This window comes from Lactuca saligna, chromosome 3 (assembly GCF_052625555.1).
Source record: "Lactuca saligna cultivar CGN05327 chromosome 3, ASM5262555v1, whole genome shotgun sequence".
NCBI lineage: Eukaryota > Viridiplantae > Streptophyta > Magnoliopsida > Asterales > Asteraceae > Lactuca > Lactuca saligna.
Window position 1 is genome coordinate 224,299,914 of NC_136419.1, and position 25,833 is coordinate 224,325,746.

At 41.3% G+C, this 25,833-nt stretch overlaps 1 protein-coding gene across 2 annotated transcripts; it reads left to right on the forward strand.

The window, feature by feature from the left end:
* The first annotated feature begins 17,221 nt into the window (after nucleotides 1-17,221).
* Nucleotides 17,222-24,458, forward strand: LOC145037860 (polygalacturonate 4-alpha-galacturonosyltransferase-like). Of its 2 annotated transcripts, none has more exons than XM_078986609.1 (11): nucleotides 17,222-17,520; nucleotides 17,608-17,789; nucleotides 18,138-18,157; nucleotides 18,417-18,476; nucleotides 18,558-18,680; nucleotides 18,783-18,840; nucleotides 18,932-18,978; nucleotides 19,749-20,083; nucleotides 21,189-21,546; nucleotides 22,927-23,514; nucleotides 23,942-24,458. In XM_078986609.1, the coding sequence occupies exons 2-11, from the start codon at nucleotides 17,636-17,638 to the stop codon at nucleotides 24,215-24,217; spliced, it is 2,019 nt and encodes a 672-aa protein (XP_078842735.1). In that variant the 5' UTR covers nucleotides 17,222-17,520; nucleotides 17,608-17,635; the 3' UTR covers nucleotides 24,218-24,458. The 2 variants fall into 2 exon arrangements, with proteins under 2 accessions (XP_078842735.1, XP_078842734.1); XM_078986608.1 differs by having other exon boundaries at nucleotides 17,223-17,520; nucleotides 17,628-17,789.
* Nucleotides 24,459-25,833: the final 1,375 nt, after the last annotated feature.

Here is a 25,833-nt window from a genome sequence, read left to right on the forward strand (position 1 = left end):
CACCGCTCCCAACCCTGATATCGACGCATCACAATATACCACGAAGTCCTCCATACCTCCGGAAGGGCTAGCACCGGGGCTTCACATAACTTCTGACGAAGTGTTTCAAAGGAGGCCTGCTGCTTTGGGCCCCATGAGAAGGCAACGCCCTTCCGAGTCAACTTGGTGAGTGGCACAGCGATCTTGGAGAAATCCCTGATAAATCTCTGATAATAGCCTGCCTGTAACACTCTAAAAATTCAAGCCAATTTAAACTTTTCAAAAGCATCCCAATTCATTAAGTTATTACAAAAAGGTTTTCAATACATTTATTATCAGAGTATTCCCAAAACCTGTAACATCCGGATTTTACCAGGTATAATGTAAGTTTAATTGTGTTATATTGTGAGAGGGACTCGGCGAGTCGGGGCTCAGACTCGCCGAGTAGGGACGCGGGATTGATCGAGGGTGCGCACTTGGACTCGGCGAGTCCAGGGTATGGACTCGACGAGTCTGCGCTGTGTTATGAAACCCTAAATCTCCGGGTTTGTGGCCTATTTAAGGGGCCTTATGGCCGTCATTTGCGCTCACCCAACCCCCAGAGAGTGTCCCTAGAGTTCTTGAGCGTTTTGTGAAGGAAAGAGAGCCAATCTTGATCTTGTGTGTGTTGTTTAGCAAGAAGAAGGAGGCCCTAGGCAAGAGGAAGCAAAGGAGGTTGCTATTTCGTGGATTAGAGCTTGGATCATCACTCTAGAGGTATTATTTTCGGACCATTTTCTGTTTGGTGAAACTTGATGCAAGTTAGGGCTTAATATGATCATTTATGGGGTGATTTGGTGCCCCTTTGGTTCCCTCTTTGAGTTGAGACCATGGATCTGGATCCATAGAGGTCCAGAGGGCCTCACTCATCAAGCTTTATGGGTGGAAATGGAGTCCTTGGCCTTGTGTTGAAGTAGTTGAGTCAAAAACATCATTTGTGATCATGTAGAGGTTATTTATGCATCAAGGTTGTGACTTTACGTGCTAAATAAGCATGGGGGGACTGGATCTATGGATTAGTGGACTGGATCTGGCCTTTAGAGCAAGATTGAGTCAGTGCATGGCACGGACTCGCCGAGTCCGAAGAACAGACTCGGCGAGTAGCTTGAATGTTGCACGACCACTCAGCGAGTGGCCTCGCCGAGTTGGGATGAGTGAACTCAGTGGGTCAAGGGGGAGTCAGGATGGACAGGTGGACCGAGTCAAACCGGACTCGCCGAGTTGTTCTTGAGACTCGGCGAGTTGAGTCGTGGTGGCCCCACAACTCGTGCCAGGTGGAGCTCGTCGAGTTGGGAGGGGATGCTCGACGTGTCAAGAGAGGATTCCAGGGAAATTGGTGAATGCGCTCAGACTCGCCGAGTCGCTATAGTGCACTCGCCGAGTCCGGTCAAGTTGACCGTTGACCAGCGTTGACCTAGATTGTCTTGTTATGGTATGGTCAACCCTAGTTGGGAAAGTGTTAACTAGAGATGTATTGTGCTATAGGGGGACTTCAGCTCGGCAGATTGAGTGTTTAGCGATTTCAGGGTTACTGTTTACCGAGACACGCGAGGTGAGTCTTCTCACTATACTTTACCTTGAGTAGGTATCCAGAGTTATGTGATAGAGTATTTGTATGCTATGTATGTTATGTGTTGTACTGCATTACTTTTATGTGTTTGATGCTGTGCATGTTTACAGAGCTAGAACCGGAAGGTTCACAGAGTCAGAACCTGAGGGTTCACAGAGTTTGGGTGCACGGACCCACAGAGTTATAGCCTCGAGTGGCTAATATGTGTTATATGTAGTATTTTGGGAAACTCACTAAGCCTTGTGCTTACAGTGTTGATGTTATTTGTTTCAGGTACTAGTGACGACCGTGGGAAGGCGCCGGCTTGATCCGTACACACACGTTTGGAGCTTGACATTTTGATCTTGGGATTTTGTACTATTTTGTTGAACAATTAAAAGGGGTTGTTTCTATGAATATTGATGGAATTATGTTTTATAAAAAAATCGAAAATTTTGTTTGAAAAATTAGTGTTACAAATTGGTATCAGAGCCTTGGTTTGAGGGATTCGGGTACACCTTCGGGGGTATTTGAACTCAAACTGAGGAAATAAAGAGATATTTTCAAAATAAAAACCAAAATTTTCTAAGAGTAAAGGGTTTTCCAGGAATAAATGTGTGTACGATCAGTCAGCGCCCGAACGGTGAATTCCCAAAATATCTTTTGTTATGTAATAACTATTATTGTGATGTGTGTGCATGCTAGAGTAGGCTAGGTATTGCTGATAGGGCTAGAGTGGCCTGTTTTGTGATGCCTTAGCTTAGGGAATGGTGAGCTGCTATGAGACGCTGAGAGTAATTAGGTAGCAGCTATGGCTTTGTGTGAGATCTGTTCAGAGAGATTTAAGTATGATAGAGTACTTGGGGACTGGGATCCGAAGAGGACGATTTGGGGTGTGTACTGAGACGGTGCGGACAGTAGTATTGGGCCCGTACTACTAAAAGCACCGGAGCGGTACACAGTTCAAATAAGAATCTGGGGATGCCAAGAATCAAGGAGGGGTGGATTGTTGAATGTAAGAGTGTTCGAGTGAATTCTAATTATCGCATGTTGTATTTCAGAGGTTGATCATGGTGAGGACACGACACATGCCGGAGGATGCCGGATCTAGTGATGAGGACATTCGACAGATCATTCATGAGGAGGTGGTTGCGGTCATCAGAGCCGAGATACCAGAGATGTTCGGGTCCATTAAGACCGCTTTGATTGAGACATTTGACGAGCGTTATGCCGCTCTTTCTGAGGCTGCGGTTGCAGCAGCTACCGCAGCGATTGCTGCGGCAAGACCCCAGGGAGGTGATGCGATGTTGTTCAGGGAGTTCAGCAACACCAAGCCACCAGAGTTTGATGGTACGCAGGACCCGGTGGCAGCTATGAGGTGTATATCTGATATGGAGGGATGCTTCTTCACTTGCTCGTCCCCTGAGCATTTGAAGGTTCGGTTCGCGCTGAACCAGCTTCGCTTGGGAGCGAAGGACTGGTGGAAGTTTGTGACTGCGCATTTCACACCGACTGAGCTTTCGGCAGTGACCTGGGAGAGGTTCACTTCCATGTTCCGAGATGAGTATGTTCCTCAGGTGGAGAGGGAACGTCTGGCACAGGAGTTTCTGACCCTCAAGCAGGGTACCGAGTCAGTTACAGCGATTACGAGGATGTTTCAGGAGAGGGCGATGTTTTGCCCTGAGCACGTGTCCACCGAGCAGGCACGTATGAGCCGTTATCTGAGCATTTTGAGGCGGGATATTCGGGAGTTCGCTTCGAACTCCTCATACCGGACATTTGCCGAGCTTCAGGCAAATGCTCGGAAGAGGGAGATTGAGCTTGAGACTCAGGCCAGGGAGGAGGCGGAGTCTATGGGGAGGGATCGGCGGCCGGCACAGTCCCAGCCGGCAGCCAAGCGGGCCAAGCCCGCTGATCCCAGACCCGGGAGCCAGAAGGGCCGCACCTGTGGGAAGTGCGGCAAGGGTCACGATGGCGCATGTCGGGCAGGGTCTTGCTACAAATGTGGCAAGGAGGGGCATATGGCTAAGGACTGCCCCAAGGGATTTGGAGTGTGCTTCCACTGCAACCAGACTGGACACCGGAAGGCGGAGTGTCCGCTGCTGCGCGGAGCATCTCAGGGGTCTGCTCCCGCCGCCATCAGAGCTGCTGCTGCAGAGAGTCGGCCCGTGAAGGCCGAGGCACCGAGGGCTCGGGGGAGAGCCTTCCAGCTGACTGCGGAAGAGGTCCGCGCTGCACCCGATGTTGTGGCTGGTATGTTTCCTTTTCATTATTGTTTATGGTGTTGAGATATTATGCTTATATCATGCTATGCTTAGGTACCTTCCTTGTGAATTCTGTACCTGCTTTAGTGTTATTTGACTCGGGTGCGAGTCGATCTTTTGTGTCCTTGGCATTTAGTCAGCGTATCAGTGTTAGTCGTGGAGTATTGAGTCGGCCCCTGCGGGTTTCCATAGCCGCCGACAGAGTGATTTGTGCCACAGAGGTCTTCCGGGGATGTGTATTGGAGATATTCGGGGTCGAGTTTCCGATCGACCTGATTCCGATTGCGATGGGTGATGTCTGTGTTATAGTGGGCATGGATTGGTTGAGCCGATTCGGTGCGGTTATCGATTGCGAGCAACAGCTGGTGACTATACGAGATCCTAGTGGGCGAGTTCTTTCAGTGTACGGCGAGGGTACACGTTCTGGATCAGCCTTTTGTTCGGCTGCTAGGGCGAGGCAGTGTTTACAGCAGGGCTGTAAGGGTTATGTAGCGTATGTGATGGATACGCGAGTGATCTCTGAGAGACCGAGCTCTGTGGAGGAAGTTCCGGTGGTGCGGGAGTTTCCAGATGTATTTCCTGAAGAGTTACCAGGTGTGCCTCCCGCGAGGCAAGTGGAGTTTGGCATCGATTTGGTTCCGGGGGCCGCGCCTATTGCTAAGGTGCCGTATCGCCTTGCGCCTCCAGAGATGCAGGAGTTATCCTCGCAACTTCAGGAGTTGCTGGGGAAGGGGTTTATTCGGCTGAGTAGCTCGCCGTGGGGAGCACCCATCTTGTTTGTGAAGAAGAAGGATGGCTCGCATCGCATGTGTATTGATTACCGGGAATTGAATAAGCTGACGGTCAAGAACCGTTACCCGCTACCGAGGATCGACGATTTATTCGATCAGCTACAGGGAGCATCTTGGTTCTCCAAGATTGATTTGAGGTCGGGCTATCATCAGGTGAGAGTGCGGGACGAGGACGTCCAGAAGACAGCATTCAGGACGCGTTATGGGCATTATGAGTTTGTAGTGATGCCTTTTGGGCTCACTAATGCCCCGGCTGTGTTCATGGACCTCATGAACAGGGTATGTCGGCCAATGTTGGATCGGTCGGTGATTGTTTTCATTGATGATATTCTGGTATATTCGAGATCTAGTGAGCAGCACGAGGAGCATTTGAGGGAGGTGCTTGGGGTTTTGAGAGCGGAGAAACTTTACGCAAAGTTCTCCAAGTGCGATTTCTGGTTACGGGGGGTCCAGTTTCTGGGACATCTCGTTAACCAGAAGGGGATATTGGTCGATCCGGCCAAGGTTGACGCAGTGATGAGGTGGGAGGTGCCAAGGTCACCTTCTGAGATACGGAGTTTCCTCGGGTTGGCAGGGTATTATCGGAGATTTATTAAGGACTTCTCCAAGATTGCGGTTCCACTCACCAGATTGACCCGGAAGGGTGTGGCATTTGCATGGGGTCCCGAGCAGCAGACCTCCTTTGAGACGCTTCGCCAGAGGTTGTGTGAAGCTCCAGTATTAGCCCTTCCGGAAGGTATGGAAGGTTTTGTGGTATTCTGTGATGCATCGATCCTAGGATTGGGAGCGGTATTGATGCAGAAGGGTCATGTGATAGCTTATGCATCGAGGCAGTTGAAGCCCTACGAGACGAGGTACCCCACACATGATTTGGAGTTGGGGGCAGTGGTGTTCGCCCTCAAGATTTGGCGACACTACTTGTATGGGGTTCGTTGTACGATATACACGGACCATAAGAGTTTGAAGTACTTGATGGATCAGCCTAACCTAAATATGCGGCAGAGGAGATGGTTAGACGTGGTCAAGGATTATGATTGTGAGATCTTGTACCACCCGGGCAAGGCTAATGTGGTAGCCGACGCGTTGAGTCGCAGGGCGGAGAGTACTCCCCTGCGAGATGTATGTTTGAGATTGACCGTGATAGCTCCAGTTCTGGACGCCATTCGTGGGGCTCAGGCCGAGGCCGTGCGTCCGGAGATGCAGAAGAGAGAGCGGGTTGTTGGGATGGTTTCTGAGTTTATATCGGATAATCGAGGCCTTATGACTTATTAGGGCAGGATTTGGGTACCGTTTGTGGGCGGTACCCGTACCACATTGTTGGAGGAGGCTCATAGATCGAAATTTTCGATCCACCCCGGGGCCACGAAGATGTATTTGGACCTAAGGAAGGAGTATTGGTGGCCCTGTATGAAGAGGGATGTAGCATGGTTTGTCGAGAGGTGTTTGACCTGTCGAAGGGTAAAGGCCGAACACAAGAGACCGCATGGAAAGTTGCAGCCATTGGAGGTTCCCGAGTGGAAGTGGGAACATATCACTATGGACTTTATCACCAAATTGCCAAGGACTGCCAGGGGAGTTGATGTGATTTGGGTGATTGTGGATAGATTGACAAAGAGCGCTCATTTTCTTCCCATCAGTGAGAGTTCTTCAGCAGAGAAGTTGGCGGAGGTTTACGTGAGGGAGGTTGTATCTCGGCATGGGGTGCCGATCTCGATTATTTCAGACCGCGATGTGCGTTTCACTTCCCGTTTTTGGAAGAAATTTCATGAGGAGTTGGGTACTAAGTTGCATTTTAGTACCGCATACCACCCCCAGACCGACGGTCAGAGTGAGCGGACGATACAGACACTCGAGGACATGCTTCGAGCTTGTGTATTGGATTTTGGGGGTAGTTGGGACTCGTATTTTCCTTTAGCGGAGTTTTCCTACAATAACAGCTATCATTCGAGCATTGGTATGCCGCCCTTTGAGCTGTTATATGGTAGGAGGTGTCGGACTCCCATATGTTGGGGAGAGGTTGGGCAAAGGGTAATGGGCAGTACAAAGATCGTGAATCAGACGACAGAGCAGATACAGCTGGTCAGGCAGAGGTTATTGACCGCTCAGAGCCGACAGAAGAGTTACGCGGATAGACGCCGGTCCGAGCTGGAATTTCAGGTCGGCGACTTTGTTCTCCTGAAGGTCTCTCCTTGGAAAGGAGTGATCCGGTTCAGGAAGAGGGGCAAATTGGGACCCCGGTTTATTGGCCTGTTTCGTGTGATCGCCAGGGTAGGCCGGGTAGCCTATCGGCTGGAGTTACCAGCAGAGTTGGGACAGATTCACAACACTTTTCATGTATCGCAGTTGAGGAAATGTATAGCCGATGAGTCGACAGTGGTTCCACTTGAGGATATTCAGGTTGATGCGAGCCTGAATTATGCGGAGAGACCAGTGGCTATTAGGGATCGGAAGATCAAAGTTTTGAGGAACAAGGAGGTACCTCTGGTATTGGTTCAGTGGCAACATCGGAAGGGATCAGAGATGACCTGGGAGCCGGAGGGTATGATGCGGGAGCAGCATCCGGAGCTGTTTTAGAGCGGGACTTCGAGGGCGAAGTCCAGTTCTAGTGGGGGAGAGTTGTAACATCCGGATTTTACCAGGTATAATGTAAGTTTAATTGTGTTATATTGTGAGAGGGACTCGGCGAGTCGGGGCTCAGACTCACCGAGTAGGGACGCGGGATTGATCGAGGGTGCGCACTTGGACTCGGCGAGTCCAGGGTATGGACTCGACGAGTCTGCGCTGTGTTATGAAACCCTAAATCTCCGGGTTTGTGGCCTATTTAAGGGGCCTTATGGCCGTCATTTGCGCTCACCCAACCCCCAGAGAGTGTCCCTAGAGTTCTTGAGCGTTTTGTGAAGGAAAGAGAGCCAATCTTGATCTTGTGTGTGTTGTTTAGCAAGAAGAAGGAGGCCCTAGGCAAGAGGAAGCAAAGGAGGTTGCTATTTCGTGGATTAGAGCTTGGATCATCACTCTAGAGGTATTATTTTCGGACCATTTTCTGTTTGGTGAAACTTGATGCAAGTTAGGGCTTAATATGATCATTTATGGGGTGATTTGGTGCCCCTTTGGTTCCCTCTTTGAGTTGAGACCATGGATCTGGATCCCTAGAGGTCCAGAGGGCCTCACTCATCAAGCTTTATGGGTGGAAATGGAGTCCTTGGCCTTGTGTTGAAGTAGTTGAGTCAAAAACATCATTTGTGATCATGTAGAGGTTATTTATGCATCAAGGTTGTGACTTTACGTGCTAAATAAGCATGGGGGGACTGGATCTATGGATTAGTGGACTGGATCTGGCCTTTAGAGCAAGATTGAGTCAGTGCATGGCACGGACTCGCCGAGTCCGAAGAACAGACTCGGCGAGTAGCTTGAATGTTGCACGACCACTCAGCGAGTGGCCTCGCCGAGTTGGGATGAGTGAACTCAGTGGGTCAAGGGGGAGTCAGGATGGACAGGTGGACCGAGTCAAACCGGACTCGCCGAGTTGTTCTTGAGACTCGGCGAGTTGAGTCGTGGTGGCCCCACAACTCGTGCCAGGTGGAGCTCGTCGAGTTGGGAGGGGATGCTCGACGTGTCAAGAGAGGATTCCAGGGAAATTGGTGAATGCGCTCAGACTCGCCGAGTCGCTATAGTGCACTCGCCGAGTCCGGTCAAGTTGACCGTTGACCAGCGTTGACCTAGATTGTCTTGTTATGGTATGGTCAACCCTAGTTGGGAAAGTGTTAACTAGAGATGTATTGTGCTATAGGGGGACTTCAGCTCGGCAGATCGAGTGTTTAGCGATTTCAGGGTTACTGTTTACCGAGACACGCGAGGTGAGTCTTCTCACTATACTTTACCTTGAGTAGGTATCCAGAGTTATGTGATAGAGTATTTGTATGCTATGTATGTTATGTGTTGTACTGCATTACTTTTATGTGTTTGATACTGTGCATGTTTACAGAGCTAGAACCGGAAGGTTCACAGAGTCAGAACCTGAGGGTTCACAGAGTTTGGGTGCACGGACCCACAGAGTTATAGCCTCGAGTGGCTAATATGTGTTATATGTAGTATTTTGGGAAACTCACTAAGCCTTGTGCTTACAGTGTTGATGTTATTTGTTTCAGGTACTAGTGACGACCGTGGGAAGGCGCCGGCTTGATTCGTACACACACGTTTGGAGCTTGACATTTTGATCTTGGGATTTTGTACTATTTTGTTGAACAATTAAAAGGGGTTGTTTCTATGAATATTGATGGAATTATGTTTTATAAAAAAATCGAAAATTTTGTTTGAAAAATTAGTGTTACAAAACCATAACATAAAACATAAACATGAGGAGCGGTACGATCACGCCTTCGCCATGCCACAATATCCGGAAGTACCTGAAAAACATTAAACCACAACTGTAAGCCCGAAAGCTTAGTGAGATACCCCCAAAATACCAACCACATATACCACGCATAACATATCATAACCGAACAGAACAGCCATGCACTTCGGGTCTACTGTGTGACTGGTCCGCCGCACCGAGCCTTCAGTCCACTGGTCCACCCTCCGAGTCTAGCCATATCCCTCGAGTCTGCAGTGTGGTTGGTCCGCCCGCACCGAGCCTTTAAGCCACCTGGTCCACTCTCTGAGTCTACAGTATGACTGGTCCGCCCGCATCGGGCCTTCTGTCGGTCTGGTCCACTCTCCGAGCCTCAGCACGTCTGGTCCGCGTGGGGCCTACAGCCTATCCAGACCGCTTCCTGGGCCTTCGGAATAACCGGTCCTCCATGGGTATGTTGACCTACAGCACAAAGCAGGACCCACCTCAACCCAACCCCAGTCAAACAACCATGTGCACATAAACATACAATCATATAAAAATTCACATCCAATCAAACCGATATAGCAGATCACATAACATAACATACTCTAAATAGAATATCGACCTAACCGGCCACTAGCATAGCATCATCCTATATACCAAGATACCGACCTTAACCAGGTCTCTAACATATACCATCCTAACTACCAGGATGCAACATAGCAAAGCAACAACATAACAACAATACCCGGATTACAATCCGATAAAGGGTCAGCCTTGGTGCCTTAGACCCTGTTGATATAGTGAGGATAACTCACCTTGCAACTGCTGACTGAAAAGATAAGATCACGTTGCTCCAACCTTCGACACGAACTCCACCCCTGATAATACCAAAAGACTGAACCCAATAAATACCAAAAATTACTAAAATGCCCTTGGAAGTCAACTGGTCAACTCTTGGTCAAAGTCAAAGTCCTCAGTCAAGGTCAACTTCCTGACTGACTCTACTCGCCGAGTCAGCCCGCTGACTCACTGAGTCCCCCAACTCTGAAAAGTCCCATCTCAACTCACTGAGTCATCCCTTGACTCACTGATTCTCAGCTTAATCAGAAAAGGCTAGAACCTCAAGACCAGACTTGCCGAGTCCAAGGTTATCTTCAACCAACTCGTCGAGTTCCTGCCCACCTTCATGCAACTCGCCGAGTACACCCTTATGACTCGCCGAGTACCCCTAGATCTTAATCCATACAGAACCTTTTCAGGCCATGCAGATGATCCAAACCATAGATCTGCCCTTCTACAACCCATCCATCACGTAAAGTGGCAAACTTTACGTGAACCCAAAGAGATCTAAGCATATAGCACTCTATAGTTACGGTTTGGGACAAGATGGTTTCACCAATCACTCAAGAACAGGGACTTTAATGCACTCTAGGCCTTCTCCATTCCAGATCTGAGGTAGCAACCCCAGATCCAACCTCCAAACTCGAAATATCACAAGCTATTCTTTCCAAATACTCCAAAATGATGAATCTAGATGAATAACAGCCCAAGCAACGAAATAATACCTCAAAAGGAAGCTCCAACAGAAGAGAAATCTGAATCCTAGCAAAGCCCCTTGCTCCAAGCCTCTTAACTCTCCAAGATCTCTTCTAAAATCTCTTCTCCAAGGTTCAAATGCTCTCAAATTACTCACAAACGTGCATTAGGGTTTTATGGACTTCAAGAGAGGGTAAAGAGGCTATGGAGAGGGTTTTATGTTCATTATATAGGGCTCAACCCCCGGGATTAGGGTTTTCTCCATACAGCACCAACTCGCTGAGTCCACCCATGAGACTCGCTGAGTTGGTCACTTAACACACGACCAACATCGCGACCCTACTCGCCGAGTCCACCCATGGACTCGCCGAGTTACCCTTTCACATTTACACTTTGAACCCTGAACTTGCACTCCTAAACTCGGGATGTTACACTGCCAATCCTAGGAAACTCCTGATCTCTGTAGGTGACCTCGGCACCTCCCAACTTATCACCACCTCAATCTTGGCCAGATTGACCAATATCCCTTTCTGGTTAACAAGATGCCCTAGGATGTCCTGAACGCTGTCTTCTGGATGTCCTCATCTCGCACCCTCACCTAATGATAACCCGACCTCAAATCGATCTTGGAGAACCAAGATGCTCCATGCAATTGATCGAACAAATCATCAATCCTCGGCAACGGGTAACGGTTCTTGACCGTCAGCTTGTTCAATTCCCTGTAATCAATGCACATTCGATGTGAGCCATCCTTCTTCTTAACAAAAAGGATAGGTGCTCCCCATGACGAACTGCTCGGCCAAATAAATCCCTTCCCCAGCAGCTCCTGAAGCTTCGAGGATAACTCCTGCATCTCTGGAGGCGCAAGGCGATAAGGTGCCTTGGCAATAAGTGTAGCTCCCGAAACCAAATCGATACTGAACTCAACCTACCTCTCGGGAGGCATACCCGGTAACTCTTCCAGAAATACATCCGGAAACTCATGCACTATCGGAACCTCATCAACTGACCTCGGTCTCTCTGAATCAATCCTCGTATCCATCACATATACTACAAACCCCTTACAACCCTGCTGTACACTCTGCATCGCTCTAGCGGCTTAACAAAATGCCAACCCAGAACGCGTACCCTCACCGTACACGGTAAGAAATCCCCCACTAGGATCTCGTATGGTTACCAGATGTCTCTCGCAGTCAATAACCACTCCAAACTTACTCAACCAGTCCATGCCCACGATGACACAGACATCTCCCAGCGCGATAGAAACTAGATCAATCGGGAACTTAACGCCGAAAATCTCGAGTACACATCCTCGAATCACCTCGGTGGCATACAATACTCTCTCATCAGCTATGGAAACTCTCAGAGGTCGACTCATCACCTTCCGACTAATACTGATGTGCTGACTAAAAGCCAAATATACAAAAGACCGACTCGCACCCGAGTCAAATAACACCAAGGCAGGTATAGAATTCACAAGAAAAGTAACTACGCATATCATAATATAAGCACAATATCTCAACATAAAAGTAAATATACGAAAGAATACATACCAGCCACGACATCGGGCACCGTGCGGACCTCTTCTGCAGTCAACTGGAAAGCTCTCCCACGAGCCTTCGGACCCTCGGCCTTCACCGATCGAACCTCGGTAACCCTAGCAGTAGGCACAGATCCCTGGTGTAGCTGAGGACACTCAGCCTTCCGATGGCCGGTCTGGTTGCAATGGAAGCAAACCATAATTCCTTTGGGGCAATCCCTGGCGATATGCCCCTCCTTGCCACATTTGTAGCAAGCACCCGAACGACAGACCCCCTCATGACCCTTGCCGCACTTTCCGCAAGTGCGGCCCTTCTGGCCTCCAGTCCTCGGTTCAACGGACTTGGTCCGCTTGGCTGCCAGCTGAGACTGTGTCGGCCGCCGATCCATCCTCTAAGACTTGACCTCCTCCCTGGCACGAGTCTCCAACTCAATCTCCCTCTTCCGGGCATTTGCATGGAGCTCAACAAATGTCCAGTACGTCGAGTACGACACGAACTCACGAATGTCCCTCCTCAGAATACCCAAATACCGGCTCATCCGTGCCTGCTCAGGGAAGAACATCGTCCTCTCATGAAACTTCCAGGTGACCACAGTAACCGAATCATTACCCTGCTTGAGGGTCAAGAACTCCTGAACCAGTTGTTCTCTCTCCACGGGGGGAACATACTTATCTCTCAACATGGTGGTGAACCTCTCCTAGGTCACCGCTGAAATCTTTGCAAGAGTGAAGTTTGCTGTCACGAACTTCTACCAATCATTCGCTCCCAAGCGAAGCTAGTTCAAAGTGAGCCGTACCCTCAGATGCTCCGGACATGAACACATATAGAAGCATCCCTCAATGTCAGTAATCCATCTCATCGTAGCGAACGGATCCTGCGTCCCATCAAACTCGGGTGGCTTCATGTTGCTGAACTCCCGGAACAACAAAGAGTCACATCCCTGAGGTCTGGCAGTAGCCACAGCTGCAGTGGCTGCGGCCTCAGTCACCGCGGCGTACCGCTCATCAAAAGTCTCCAACAATGTGGTCTTGATAGACCCAAACATCTCCGGAATCTCAGCCCTGATCGCCGCAGCCACCTCATCGTGGATCATCTGACGAAGCTCCTCGTCACTCACACCGCTCGCCTCAAGTCTGTGGCGTGTCCCAACCATGATGCCCCTGAAACACAACATAAAAATATCAGAGACTCGATCGAGCATACTCGCACTCGATAACGCAACCCTACTCGTCCTCTTATACCCAAAGGATTCTTACTTGGGCTGCTCACCGATCCGATGTCTTTAGTAGTACGGGCCCTATACTTCTGACTACACCGCATCAGCGTTCACCCCAAGTCCTCCTCCTTGGATCCCGGAGCCCAAGTACTCTATTCTCGCTATACATTGGCTACCTACTCGCTCTCAAGGCACCTCATAGCAGTAGGATTCTCCTAGACTAAGGCATCACAAATCAGGTCACTCTAGTCCTAATATGAATACCTAGTCTACTCTAGTATGCATAACATATCATAGCATATCTCATAACACATATTGTAAGGGTATTTTGGGGATTTACCGTTCGGGCGCTGGCTGACCGTACACACTGCTCCTCTTTGGTTATCTCAAAACCTCTTGTAAAATTTAATGTTTTTATTAATGGATTTTTTTCTTAAATCCTCGGTTTGAGTTCAGTTACGCCCGAAGGTGCATCCGAATCCCTCAAACCAAGGCTCTGATACCAACTTGTAACAACGTAATTTTCAAAACAAAAATTTTATTTCTGTCACAACCATTTTCACATAAAATATTTCCAAAAACATCCAACAATAATTATCAAAACATATTGTATCCCAAGATCACAAAAATCAAATCCTTTCTCTAGTGTGTACGAATCATGTCGGCGCCTTCCCACGGTCCTCGCTAGTACCTGAAACACATAACACAACAACTGTAAGCATAAATGCTTAGTGAGTTCCCCAATATACCACTTACACACATACGCCCTTCCAGGCAATGACCTTTCGGTCCATGTGTCTCATGGGACTTCCGTCCCAACTCGATAAACCTTCCGGTCCTACCCATGTCGACCTTTCGGCCCATAACTCCCTGACCTTCCGGTCTACATCATAATGCCTTCCAGCCGATAACAAGCATAGCATAAATAACACATACAAAATAGGTAACTAATCACATACAATGCATATATCTTATAGCATACCAGACCTTCCGGTCACACATAGGTACCCTTCCAGTTACAGTATAGTGAGAAGACTCACCTCAGATGTCCCGGTAAATCACTGACTCGGTAGAAATACGATCTAGCCTCCGCCTAAACACATAAAGTAATATTCTCATAAATGTAACTCTCAGAACTAGACTCTACTTTCTCTAAGCTCCCTCAGAAGGGTGAAAGACCATTTTACCCCTCCTTTGACTCAAAGGCTCTCGTTGTTGACCAAACCCTAAAAGTCAACCAAAGTCAACGGTCAAACTTTGACCCGACTCGGCAAGTTCACTTGGGCAACTCAACGAGTCCATCTGTGTCCACTTAATTCTTTAGTCCCATTTAACACGTCGAGTCCCTCCCTTTACTCGACGAGTCCCCAAGTAAGAATCGTGGGGCTACCCTGACTCAACTCGTCGAGTCTCAAGAACAACTCGGTGAGTACATGCCATGCACAAACTCTATTGACCTCCTGAGGTCAAATCTGTTACTCAAATCCATAGATCTGTCCTTCCCAAGCATAATAATCATGTAAAGTCCAGACCTTGACACTCATATATCATCTAGATGGTAACACTTAGAGATTTTAGCCCAAAAATGGCATCCTAAGCTCATAACTCCCAAGATAACTCATAAAGCTCCAAGGGTTAAGGTCTCTGGACCTCTTTGAGTCTAGATCCAAAGCATAAACTTGATAAGGGACCAATTGCTCCACATAAACCTCCTTAAAGGTGGTTAGAAAACCCTAACTCTAGGTATCAATACCAAAACTGAAGAAGGTCCGAATAAATACCTCAAGTTGAAGTCTCTGAACTCTAAAACCACTAGAACCACACCTCCTTCAGTCTCCTCTTGCTCTTGATCACCTTCTTCTTGCAAAATCAAGGATAGAAAGGTCAAATATGGCTTCTCCTTCCTCCCAAACGATCTATCTCACTTAGGGTGCTCTCAAGGGACTGGTAGCTGCAATGGAAGGCTAAGAGTGCCCTTAAATAGGTTCCAACCCCGGAGGATTAGGGTTTCATTAAACAGTGTGGACTCGCCGAGTCCAACGCGAACTCGGATGATCAACCGTGACCCTACTTGGTGAGTCTAAGCATCAACTCGCCGAGTTCCTTCACAAATTTCAAAAATAAAATATTAGAATAATATACCTGGGATTCCGGATGTTACAAAACTTGATCAAAATCTTGGTTAAATTCAAAAGTCAATCGGTTCAAATCCATTGGACAAAACCCTAATATAAGGTCTCATGTCGTGACCATTCCTTGGTCGCATTGTGAGAGTCAACCAAGCCCGATTCCAACAACTCGCTCCAGACTCAGACAACTCAGTCACGGGTTTTCTTCATTGTCACGTCATGAGACCTTATGTCTCACAACATGGCTTTGGTCTGAAGCCAAAGATCTCGGTTCTAAGTCCTTAACTCAATAAGTCGTTAAACCCAACTTCTGGAGGAGCTTAAGGGGACCCTAAAGGTTCATAAAAATGTTGCTTTGCTGACATACATGCACCATGCATGTCCCAATCCATTTTAGGTCAAAAAATATGGAAAATGACTCTTAAACCTCACTAACTTATAGATCTGGACAATATGATAATCACGGAACCCTTGGAATCCATAAAGCTGCTAACTTTATGGATTTACTTCACTAGAACATGCTTAACATAGAGAAATATGGACAAAATCCTAGATCTATCAATAATATGAAATAAAGTTTGAACCTTTAGCACTTACAATGGTCTAAAAACACGAGGTGCTGATAATGATGCTACTTTGCAAACTCCACCACTAGGACACTTCTTTTCCTCTTATCCTTTTCTTCTTTTAACTAAGAAATACACCAAAATAGACTAAGGCTTCAAGAATGATTGATATCAAGGTTTGTGGAGGCTTAGAGTGTGAAGGAGGCCGAGGGTGAACAACCCTAACCCTCTCATTCCATTAAATACCGAAAAGTTAGGGTTTTGGTCATCAGGCTGCACTCATGTAGTGAGCAACAAGGGCTCACGTCGTAAGACTCAAAGAATACAAGTCAATAAGTCAACTTTGGCTCACGACGTAAGAGGCATTGCTCACATCGTGACAACATCCAAAAGCTTAAAGAAAACCTTGAAATTATGTACCTCAAAACTGGATGTTACAATATTGTATGAAATGACTCCATAGGCTCCAAAGAAACTAAGCCTAATATAATTTAATAATTTTATAAGGTTATAGTAATACAGTTAAGCATAATCTTTTATATAAATATAAATATCAAATAATATATATAGAAATGAGTTATATGGAAAACGAATAACTAGGGCAACATATGTTGGAACCAATAATCAAGTGTCACGTGTCCATTTCTTTATTCACAAGTAATGTATTGTGAAACTCATTTATGTAGTTATTGTAAATTGATGTGTTGTCATGTTTTCATTGGTTCAAACATGTGTTGCCCTAATCATTTATTTTCCATAAGGAAGTGATTCGTACACAACAGTTTTTTGCTAAACACAACAATGTATGCATTATAGAGTTGTACAGTACAACATTATAAAACATCAATTGTTGTGTATGGAGAAAAATTGTTGTATACAAATCATCTCCCTTTTCCATATAACTCTTCTCTCTCTCTCTCTCTCTCTCTCTATATATATATATATATATATATATATATATATATATATGTGTGTGTGTGTGTGTGTGTGTGTGTGCGTGTGTTTGTGTGTGTGCATATTAAATGTAAATTGTTTAGATGTGTTGACCCATTTAACTTAAACATATTGAAAATCTTAACTTAACCCGTTAACTTTTTGTTGGGTTCGGGTTGGATTGCTTTTTACCAGCTCTATTTGTTGTGGACCAACTTGTAAATTCTGTAAACCGTAAGGACCTAGATGAGAATAATCCAAAGTCTTATAGAGTACACTTTACTCAACGAGTGTCGGCCATGCTACGGTTCAAACGACATCGTGTTATATAGAAACAGAAAAAAAAACAAGAAAATAAGAACACATCCGAATCGAGAAAATCAATCTAAAAGTTTCAATTGAATTAAACTCATTAGATTCATAAAACCCAAATCCGCCATTGTAGATCTCTATTCCTACCTCCCCAGAAAACCCACAAACCACAATTTCCCATTAAAGCATTGATTCTTGAGAATATCCAGTGTTGCTTCCAAATCGCACTTCACTGCAACTTCTATGTTCGCAGTGTCTCAATGTAATGAGACAAAGATTAGGTTTTTAGTCTGAGCAGCAATACCCATCAACTTGATCTACCTCCATGCCCGGTAATTTTCTTTGATTACATTATCTTCGACTGTATGCATGGATTTAAGAGCAACAGTGGTGAATTTGCCTTTTCTTTTTGGCTTTAGTCTGAAATTTATGTAATTAGGGGCGAAAATGGCGATTAAGAGGGGAAATTCGAATATGGGTATCCGCAGGAACAATGGCGGAGGTGGATCTTGGATGTCAATTGTGGTTCTTGTATTGTTTTTAGTTCTTGCTCCTGTTGGGTTCTTCGTTGGACGTAGGGTTTATTCTGCTGCTTCAATTGGTTAGTAATTTTATCCATTTCGCTAGTTTCTATTTTGCAAAATGCGAGTTTCTTTGAAAGGTGTTCTTTAGGTTTAGGGTTTATGTGAATTTAGTCTTGTTTGGTTGCTACTTATTGAATGAATTAGTTTCCAGGGGTGTTTAATGTGGATTTAAACTGATTATAATCGTTTCATTTGGTTACAAAATTAAAATAACTTGCTAGTCTGTGTTGCAAATTTGACTTTAGAAATGCTTCTTTTGTTTTAAGGTTTTAGTGAATTTAGCCTTTTTTTTTAGTCGACTTTGAACAAATTCCTAATACTTCTATAATTCTTTTTTTTTTTTTTTTTTTATTATTCTTATGCAGATCAAGATATTAGCAAACAGGTACACTTCTATGTCATTTACAACAGTGTAAAATGCAAGAATTAGCCATGCACTTTCATTTATCTGTTCACTATAGCATCCTACTTTCATTTCTTCCTATTACAACATTATACTTTGAAAGATATATAAAAGAGTACAATGCCTTAATGAGAAAAGAATTTAAAAGTACAATGCTGTAATAAAACACATAAATGAAAGTACATTGCTAGTTCTTGCATTCAGCTCTTTACACTTATGCAAGTCTAAAATCATTTTGCAGAATGTAGATTGGAGAGCAAGACTGGCTTTAATGCATGTCCAATCTCTTTTTTCAAAAAAGGTATGCTCCTAAAAAGTAGATAAAACGTTTATCCATCAAATTTTCTTGATTTTTTCTAATTTTTATTTCTTATATATTTAGGTTATTGATGTCATCAAGGCAAACACGGATGATTTAGGACCTTTGAGCTTTGATTCTTTTCGAAAGAACAACTTGTCAGCTTCTTGGAAATTTTCTGGACAAGAAGATGTGGGTCCTACTGAGGTTAGTATAGAAGTTTTTCTTTGATTTTATTATTTATGGATAAGTTGGTTGTGGAAATAAATAAAACAAAAAAAAAGTTTGATTATGCATTGTGTTTATCAGATTGTGGAGACAAATAAAAAACGGACCCCAACAGATAAAGAGGAGAAACTTTTTGATGGTAACAACTAACAATGTTTCTTTCATGATGTATATTAAGATGTTTGCTAATGTGTGAATCTTAATTATGTTTGATTTTGTGTTTAATACAGATAGTCATCCTCAATCTGTTGATACGCCTGCAAAGCTAGCAAGAAGGGTAATATTGTAATTTGAATTTCCTATGAACATACACATAGATATGCTCTTTTTTTCCTTGAGGATCAAAAGGGCTTGTTTCTTTTTTCCAATTAAGTGTTGTCAAGATAAATGAGGTTTAAAATATATTTGAGAAAATGATGTCACAATTGGGGAAATGGAAGGAAAAAAATGAAAAAGGCAAATTTGTAAAAAAAAATGTCAAAAGACTAGTTGGGAAAAGCATCATTTCCCTCAATTTCTTTATTAAGTCGATTTTTCTGCATCAAGTAAAAAAAAAAAAGAACACCCATATATAGAAGTGTTTCTTTTTGACTTAATACATACAAAAAGTCTTAATGGATTAATTGCAAGGAAGATGAGTTTATCCATTCAATGGATTTCATGTAGTTAGCAAGGAAAATTGTGTTCTTATCTGAAAAGGGTAAAATTGTCATTTACTCATATTCAGACAGTTCATTTAATCCAAAAAAAAAAAGTCTTTGTTTATACAACACTATCCATACAAAACATAATTGAAAAATAAATGAACATACCCCAAGTCCTGTTCCCATTAGGTCAAAAAGAAACAACAGCTGACCATTTTATCTTCCGTGGAAAATGACGGTTTTACCCTTCTGTCTAGAAATCATACCGAATTAACTCTTGTCCTCATTACAACGTTTTATATCTACCAATTCGGAAAAAAAAAAAAAAAAAAAAAAAAAAAAAAAACAGCTTACCATGTTCATCTTCCGTGGGGTAAATGACGGTTTTACCCTTTTTGTGCAGCAACTAAGAGAAAAAAGACGAGAAACCCGAGCAGCGGATTTAGTAAAAAAAGATGATGACATCATCATAAAGCTTGAAAATGCAGCAATCGAGAGGTCAAAATCGGTTGACTCAGCTGTTCTTGGGAAGTACAGTATTTGGAGAAAAGAAAATGATAATGATAATACAGATACAACTGTGCGATTGGTTAGGGACCAAATTATTATGGCAAGGGTTTATAAAAGCATTGCAATGATGAAAAACAACACAAAATTGGCACGTGAATTACAAAATCAGATTAAAGAAAGTCATCGCGCTTTAGGGGATGTTGCTGCAGATGCTGATCTTAATCGAAGGTTAGTTGGTGGGTCCCGGTCAAAGTTTTCGGTTGACCCGTCTTTTGAATTTGAATTTTTACCCGTTGCAAATCAAGAAAAAAAACAAAAACCAAAAAATGTGTTTTTTTTTCTAGAAAATGTTTTTCAGAAAATTGAGTTGTGTTTTCATTTTCAAACGCGTTTGGTTGAAACTGGTGGAGTTCTCATTTTTCATTTTAGAAATTTGGAAAACTTTGGGAAACTGTAAAAATCACTTTTCTAATTTACATACAATTTGGAAAACAGAAAGTTTTTCATTTTCTTGGAAAATTTTTGAAAACTGAATCAACAAAACGCGTTTTCAAAATTTTCGTTTCAATTAAAAAGTTACATGAAAAACAAAAATATTAAAAAAAAACGTGTTTTTATAATTTTCATTTCTCTTCAAAGAAATTTCTGGAAAACAAGGTATTTTTCCACAACCAAACGCACCATAAAAAATTTCAGAAAATTAACCATTTGATCTGTTATATCCATTCAAAATAGTTAATTTGGAAAAAAAAAAAAAAAAAAAAAGGTCTGAAGCTTTTATTGTTTGAATGGAAAAAATAAAGTAAAAGTGATTATACAGCAAAATTGCCCAAAAAATGGTTTTCTGTAATTTTTCCTTTAGAAAAAAAAAAAAAAAAAAAAACACTTTTTCGGTTTTGAAAAAAACAGAAAGTCAAAACGTACTTTCAGCATTTTGTCATTTTAGCCACTGAATTATCGATTTTTATTATGATTCTTAATTTCTTATAGTAATAGTTCAGAAATCGGTAAAAGAAAAAGTAATAATTCGGTGGCTAAATCAATAAAAGTAGGAAAGTATGTCTGCACATTTCTGTATTGTTTTCTTTATATCAAAACTCCCAACCGAAAAAATACTTTTTATTAAATACCCAACAAAAGTACAAATGCTTTCCTGTATTTTTCCCTTTAAATAAGTATTTAAAGGTCATTCTGATTCAAATTGCACTCAACTTAGCTGCGTTATTGTATATAACTTTTCAAAATGTTTTTTGCTTATGAACAACTCAATAATATATGTATTTGATTGCTATTTTTCTAACTGATTTCATTTTTTATATATAAATATTTGTAGTGTACCAGAGAGAATAAAAATTATGGGGCAAGTACTATCAAAAGCAAAAAATGAAGTTTATGATTGCAAATTAGTAACTGGAAAACTAAGAGCCATGCTTCAATCAGCTGATGAAGAAGTTCGTAGCTTGAAGAAACAAAGCACTTTTTTAAGCCAATTAGCAGCAAAAACAATCCCAAATGGAATTCATTGCTTATCAATGCGATTAACCATTGATTATTACCTTCTTCCACCTGAAAAAAGAAAGTTCCCAAGAAGTGAGAATCTTGAAAATCCAAATCTTTATCATTATGCTCTCTTTTCTGATAATGTTTTGGCTGCATCCGTTGTTGTCAACTCCACTATCATCAATGCCAAGGTATATCCATATATCTACTCTTATTATAAGTTCTTTTTTTTTTCTTCACCAAAATAGCAACGTAGTACTTGCATTTCTTAAACAATATATAATGTGAAACTTATGAGAGTTTAACAAGTTTTATATTCATATTGCGATTATTAGTGAGTGAGAAAATATAAGTATGTTGTTATTATGTTTAAAGAAATGTAAATACATTGTTGTTATGTGTAAAAAAATGAAGTATATCGCCTATATTTAGAAAGGTTGGTCTCATAAAATAAAAGAACTTATGCTTTGTGCTTTTTTTCGGATTAAACCTCAACTTTGTTTTTTTTTTTTTTTTGAAAAAAAAAATGTTGTATTTTTCATTTTCCGAAAAACCCTCAACTTTGTCTTTTTTTCCGAAAAAACCCTCAACTTTTTTAGTTTTTTCCGGAAAAAAAAACCCTCACATTTTTCAAGTTTTTTCGGAAAAAAATTACTAAAAGGGCCGGATCAAAAGAAAAGAAAAAGTGCAAGGCTTTTTTTAGGGAAAAAAATAAAGTTTAGGTTTAATCCGAAATATATATATATATATATATATATATATATATATATATATATATATATATATATATATATATATATATATATATATATATATATAGGGTAAAGTGAATATACCTAACAACCTTATATAAGCTTAAGTACCTAACCACATTATACTATGTAATTTTGTATCATATTTGCATTGTAATCACCCAAAGTTCTTAAAATTCAACCTCATAATTTGATTGCTTCCAAAATCTTTGGACTTTCACCATTATCTTCTTTCAAATGACGTCTTTCTATCGGAGACCCCCTGGTGGGCTTCGTATACTACCGTTACAAATCAAGTGGTGTAGGAGGAATATAATGGTGAATGTCTAAAAATCTTGGAAGTAAATCAAGTTAAGGGTTGAAGTTTAAGAACCTTAGACGATTGTAATGGAAATATAATGCAAAACAATGTAGTATAATATGGTTAGGTATCTAAGCTTATATAAGGTTGTTAGGTATATTCACTTTACCCATATATATATATATATATATATATATATATATATATATATATATATATATATATATATATATATATATATATATATATATATATATATATATATATATAAGGTCTTTAATGAGATTAACCCTTTTTATGAAAAGAAACAAAATTTGTTGCTATATCCGAATAAAAAAGTCATCATGGCATGCTTGAATGTATTCTTTATTAAGTACTTAAACTTTTTGAGCGAGGCTTCCTCCGTTTAATTCCTAACTTTTTACAAATTTTTATCCTCTTTTATTATTTTCTTATATCGGTTTCTAATTTTCTATTCACAACTATATTATAAACTAATGATATAAATTTTTTTATAGGAACCCGAGAAACACGTATTCCATCTTGTCTCCGATAAACTAAACTTTGGAGCAATGAACATGTGGTTCCTATTAAACCCACCGGGTAAATCCACAATCCATGTAGAAAATGTGGACGAATTTAAATGGCTAAATTCGTCTTATTGCCCGGTTCTTCGCCAATTAGAATCCTCCGCAATGAAAGAATACTACTTCAAATCCGATCACCAAACCACACTTTCCGCAGGCTCATCAAATTTAAAATACCGAAACCCTAAATATCTTTCCATGTTGAATCATCTTCGATTCTATCTCCCACAAGTTTACCCTAAATTGAACAAAATCCTTTTTCTTGATGATGATATTGTGGTGCAAAAGGATTTGACGGGATTGTGGAGGGTGGATTTGAAAGGGAATGTGAATGGAGCGGTTGAGACGTGTGGGGAGAGTTTTCATCGGTTTGATAAGTATTTGAATTTTTCAAATCCGAATATCGCAAGGAATTTTGATCCGAATGCGTGTGGGTGGGCGTATGGGATGAATGTGTTTGATCTTGATGTGTGGAAGAAGAAGGATATAACGGGGATTTATCACAGGTGGCAAAATATGGTAAGCTTGTTTGTTTTTATTTGTTTAATATTAACAAAAACGGACCAATTGTGTACATTATTAAAACGTTAAACCCTAAACTCTAAACCCTGAGCCCTAAATTTTTGGTGTCTCAATATGTGTAACATCGTTTGTAGTATCACCCTCTCTTATATTACAATAAACAAAAAATATGTGAGATAAATAAAAATTAAAAATTAATTTAAATTTATATTATTGAATTCCGTTCTATTTCCTGCCAACCAAACCCGTGATAGATTATGATTCCTTCTAATTCCATTTCGTTCGAAAGATTCCATTTCTTCCAAATGTCTCCATAGATTGCCCTAAACCCTAAAGCCTTAAATCTCTTCCATTAAGATGTGTTTTTCTTGTTTCTTCTAAAGTTTTTTTTTTTATATATTTTATTTTTGTTTCTTTGTTATAGAATGAAGATCGGGTCCTATGGAAGCTTGGAACATTGCCACCTGGATTAATGACATTTTACGGGCTAACACAACCACTTGACAAGTCATGGCATGTACTTGGGCTAGGCTACAATCCAAGCATAGACAAAAACGACATTGATAAAGCGGCTGTGATCCACTACAACGGGAACATGAAACCATGGCTGGAGTTGGCAATGACAAGGTACCGATCATATTGGATCAAGTACATAAAGTTTGATCATCCCTACATTCGGGGTTGCAAGTTGGGTCAATGATAATGATGATGATGATGATGAGTTTGGTTTTCATGTTTATTCTTGCATATCATTTCATTCTATTCTTTGTTATCAAAGTTGTTCATGTGATAACTCCCCCTTGTATTAGTGTACGCAAACTTTTCTTTTCTTTTCTTATGAATAGATGTAGTGAAGATGATGATAGTTTCGAATTGTAAATGTGTTCTATGTGAATATGTTACCCATCGTTTTTCAAAAATTTATGCATTTTTTGTCGGTTTGTGGATTTTTTAATCATAAAGAAAATGGAAAATCGGTAGGAAAGTAAGTATGGTGTTTTATTTTTTACTTGTAATAGCAGTGTGTTTACATTTCTTTAGTTGTAAAAGAAATGTAGTTATATTTATTTTATCGATACGACGTTTAATCCATAATTACTATGTATGTATATTCCTTTACACATAATAGCATTATACTTATAGTTCTTCATTGATAATAGCATTATTTTGTACATTTTCTCTTTGTAGAATGATAAACATAATGAGTATTCATGTCTTTTATAGAGAGATCAAGAGCAAGTTCATATAGCATCTTTTTGTAGGGATAGCATAATTCGATTCAAAATCTTTTTTACAGAAATATCAGTTTTTGACTTTGTAGAAAACAAATTCTTAGGTTTTTTCTTTCTTGTCTTTTTAAAATTTTGGGTTTCTTTCCCACTAACAGAAAAAACTAGTAATTTTTTAAAATCTTTCATAATAAATAAAAAACTTTTTGCCACATATCATACTTTCATTAATTTGATCACATGTTATTTTGTGGTTATTTTCACTTAATTTTTTTCCATATGACATTTTGTGGTTTTTTTTTTTTTTTTTTTTTTCATTTTATTAATTTCCACATAAGGGAGAAGGGAGTCATTCCCTTCCAACCCACTGTCACATCATTTTTTCTCTTTTATTTTTCTTCATCTTTCCAAATCCACAACACATAAAAACTTTATCTTTTTTAATCCACTCAATTAAAAAAATACAAAACAATCAAATGTAATATCTTAATTTGCAAGAGTTATCGGCGATACCATTCACGCTTCAACGAGTGGGTTGATTGGTTTCACTAACCCACTTCATCATCTCTTTCTACTTTCTCTTTCTTATTTTCTCTTGTACCATGTGTTTTAAAACTTGTACCTTAGTAGTTTTGTATTTTTTTTAATTGAGTGGGTTGAATGGGTTCAAAAAGATAGGATTTTCGTGTACTGTAGGTTAGGAAAGATGAAGAAAAAGAAGAGACAAAAATTAATGTGACAGTAGGTTCGGTGGGTTGGGAGGAAACGACTACCTCTTCCCTAATATTTAAATGTAATAATTACAATAAATATAATAATAAATGTATATCATTTTCATTAATTCACTTTCTTCTAATTTAAAATTTTCTAAATTAAAGTTTAATTAGTTTTCTTTATTTATTTATCTAAATGATTTGTTTAATTAAAAAAAAAAAAACAAACAATTTAATTTTAATAATTCAATATTTTTTTTTAATTTTTTTCTTATAAATTCAAACTTCTCAAATGTTTAAAATTTCATATTTTTTTTCTTTAAAATAAATTCATATAATACATAAATCTTACACCTAGTAAATAATAAAACACA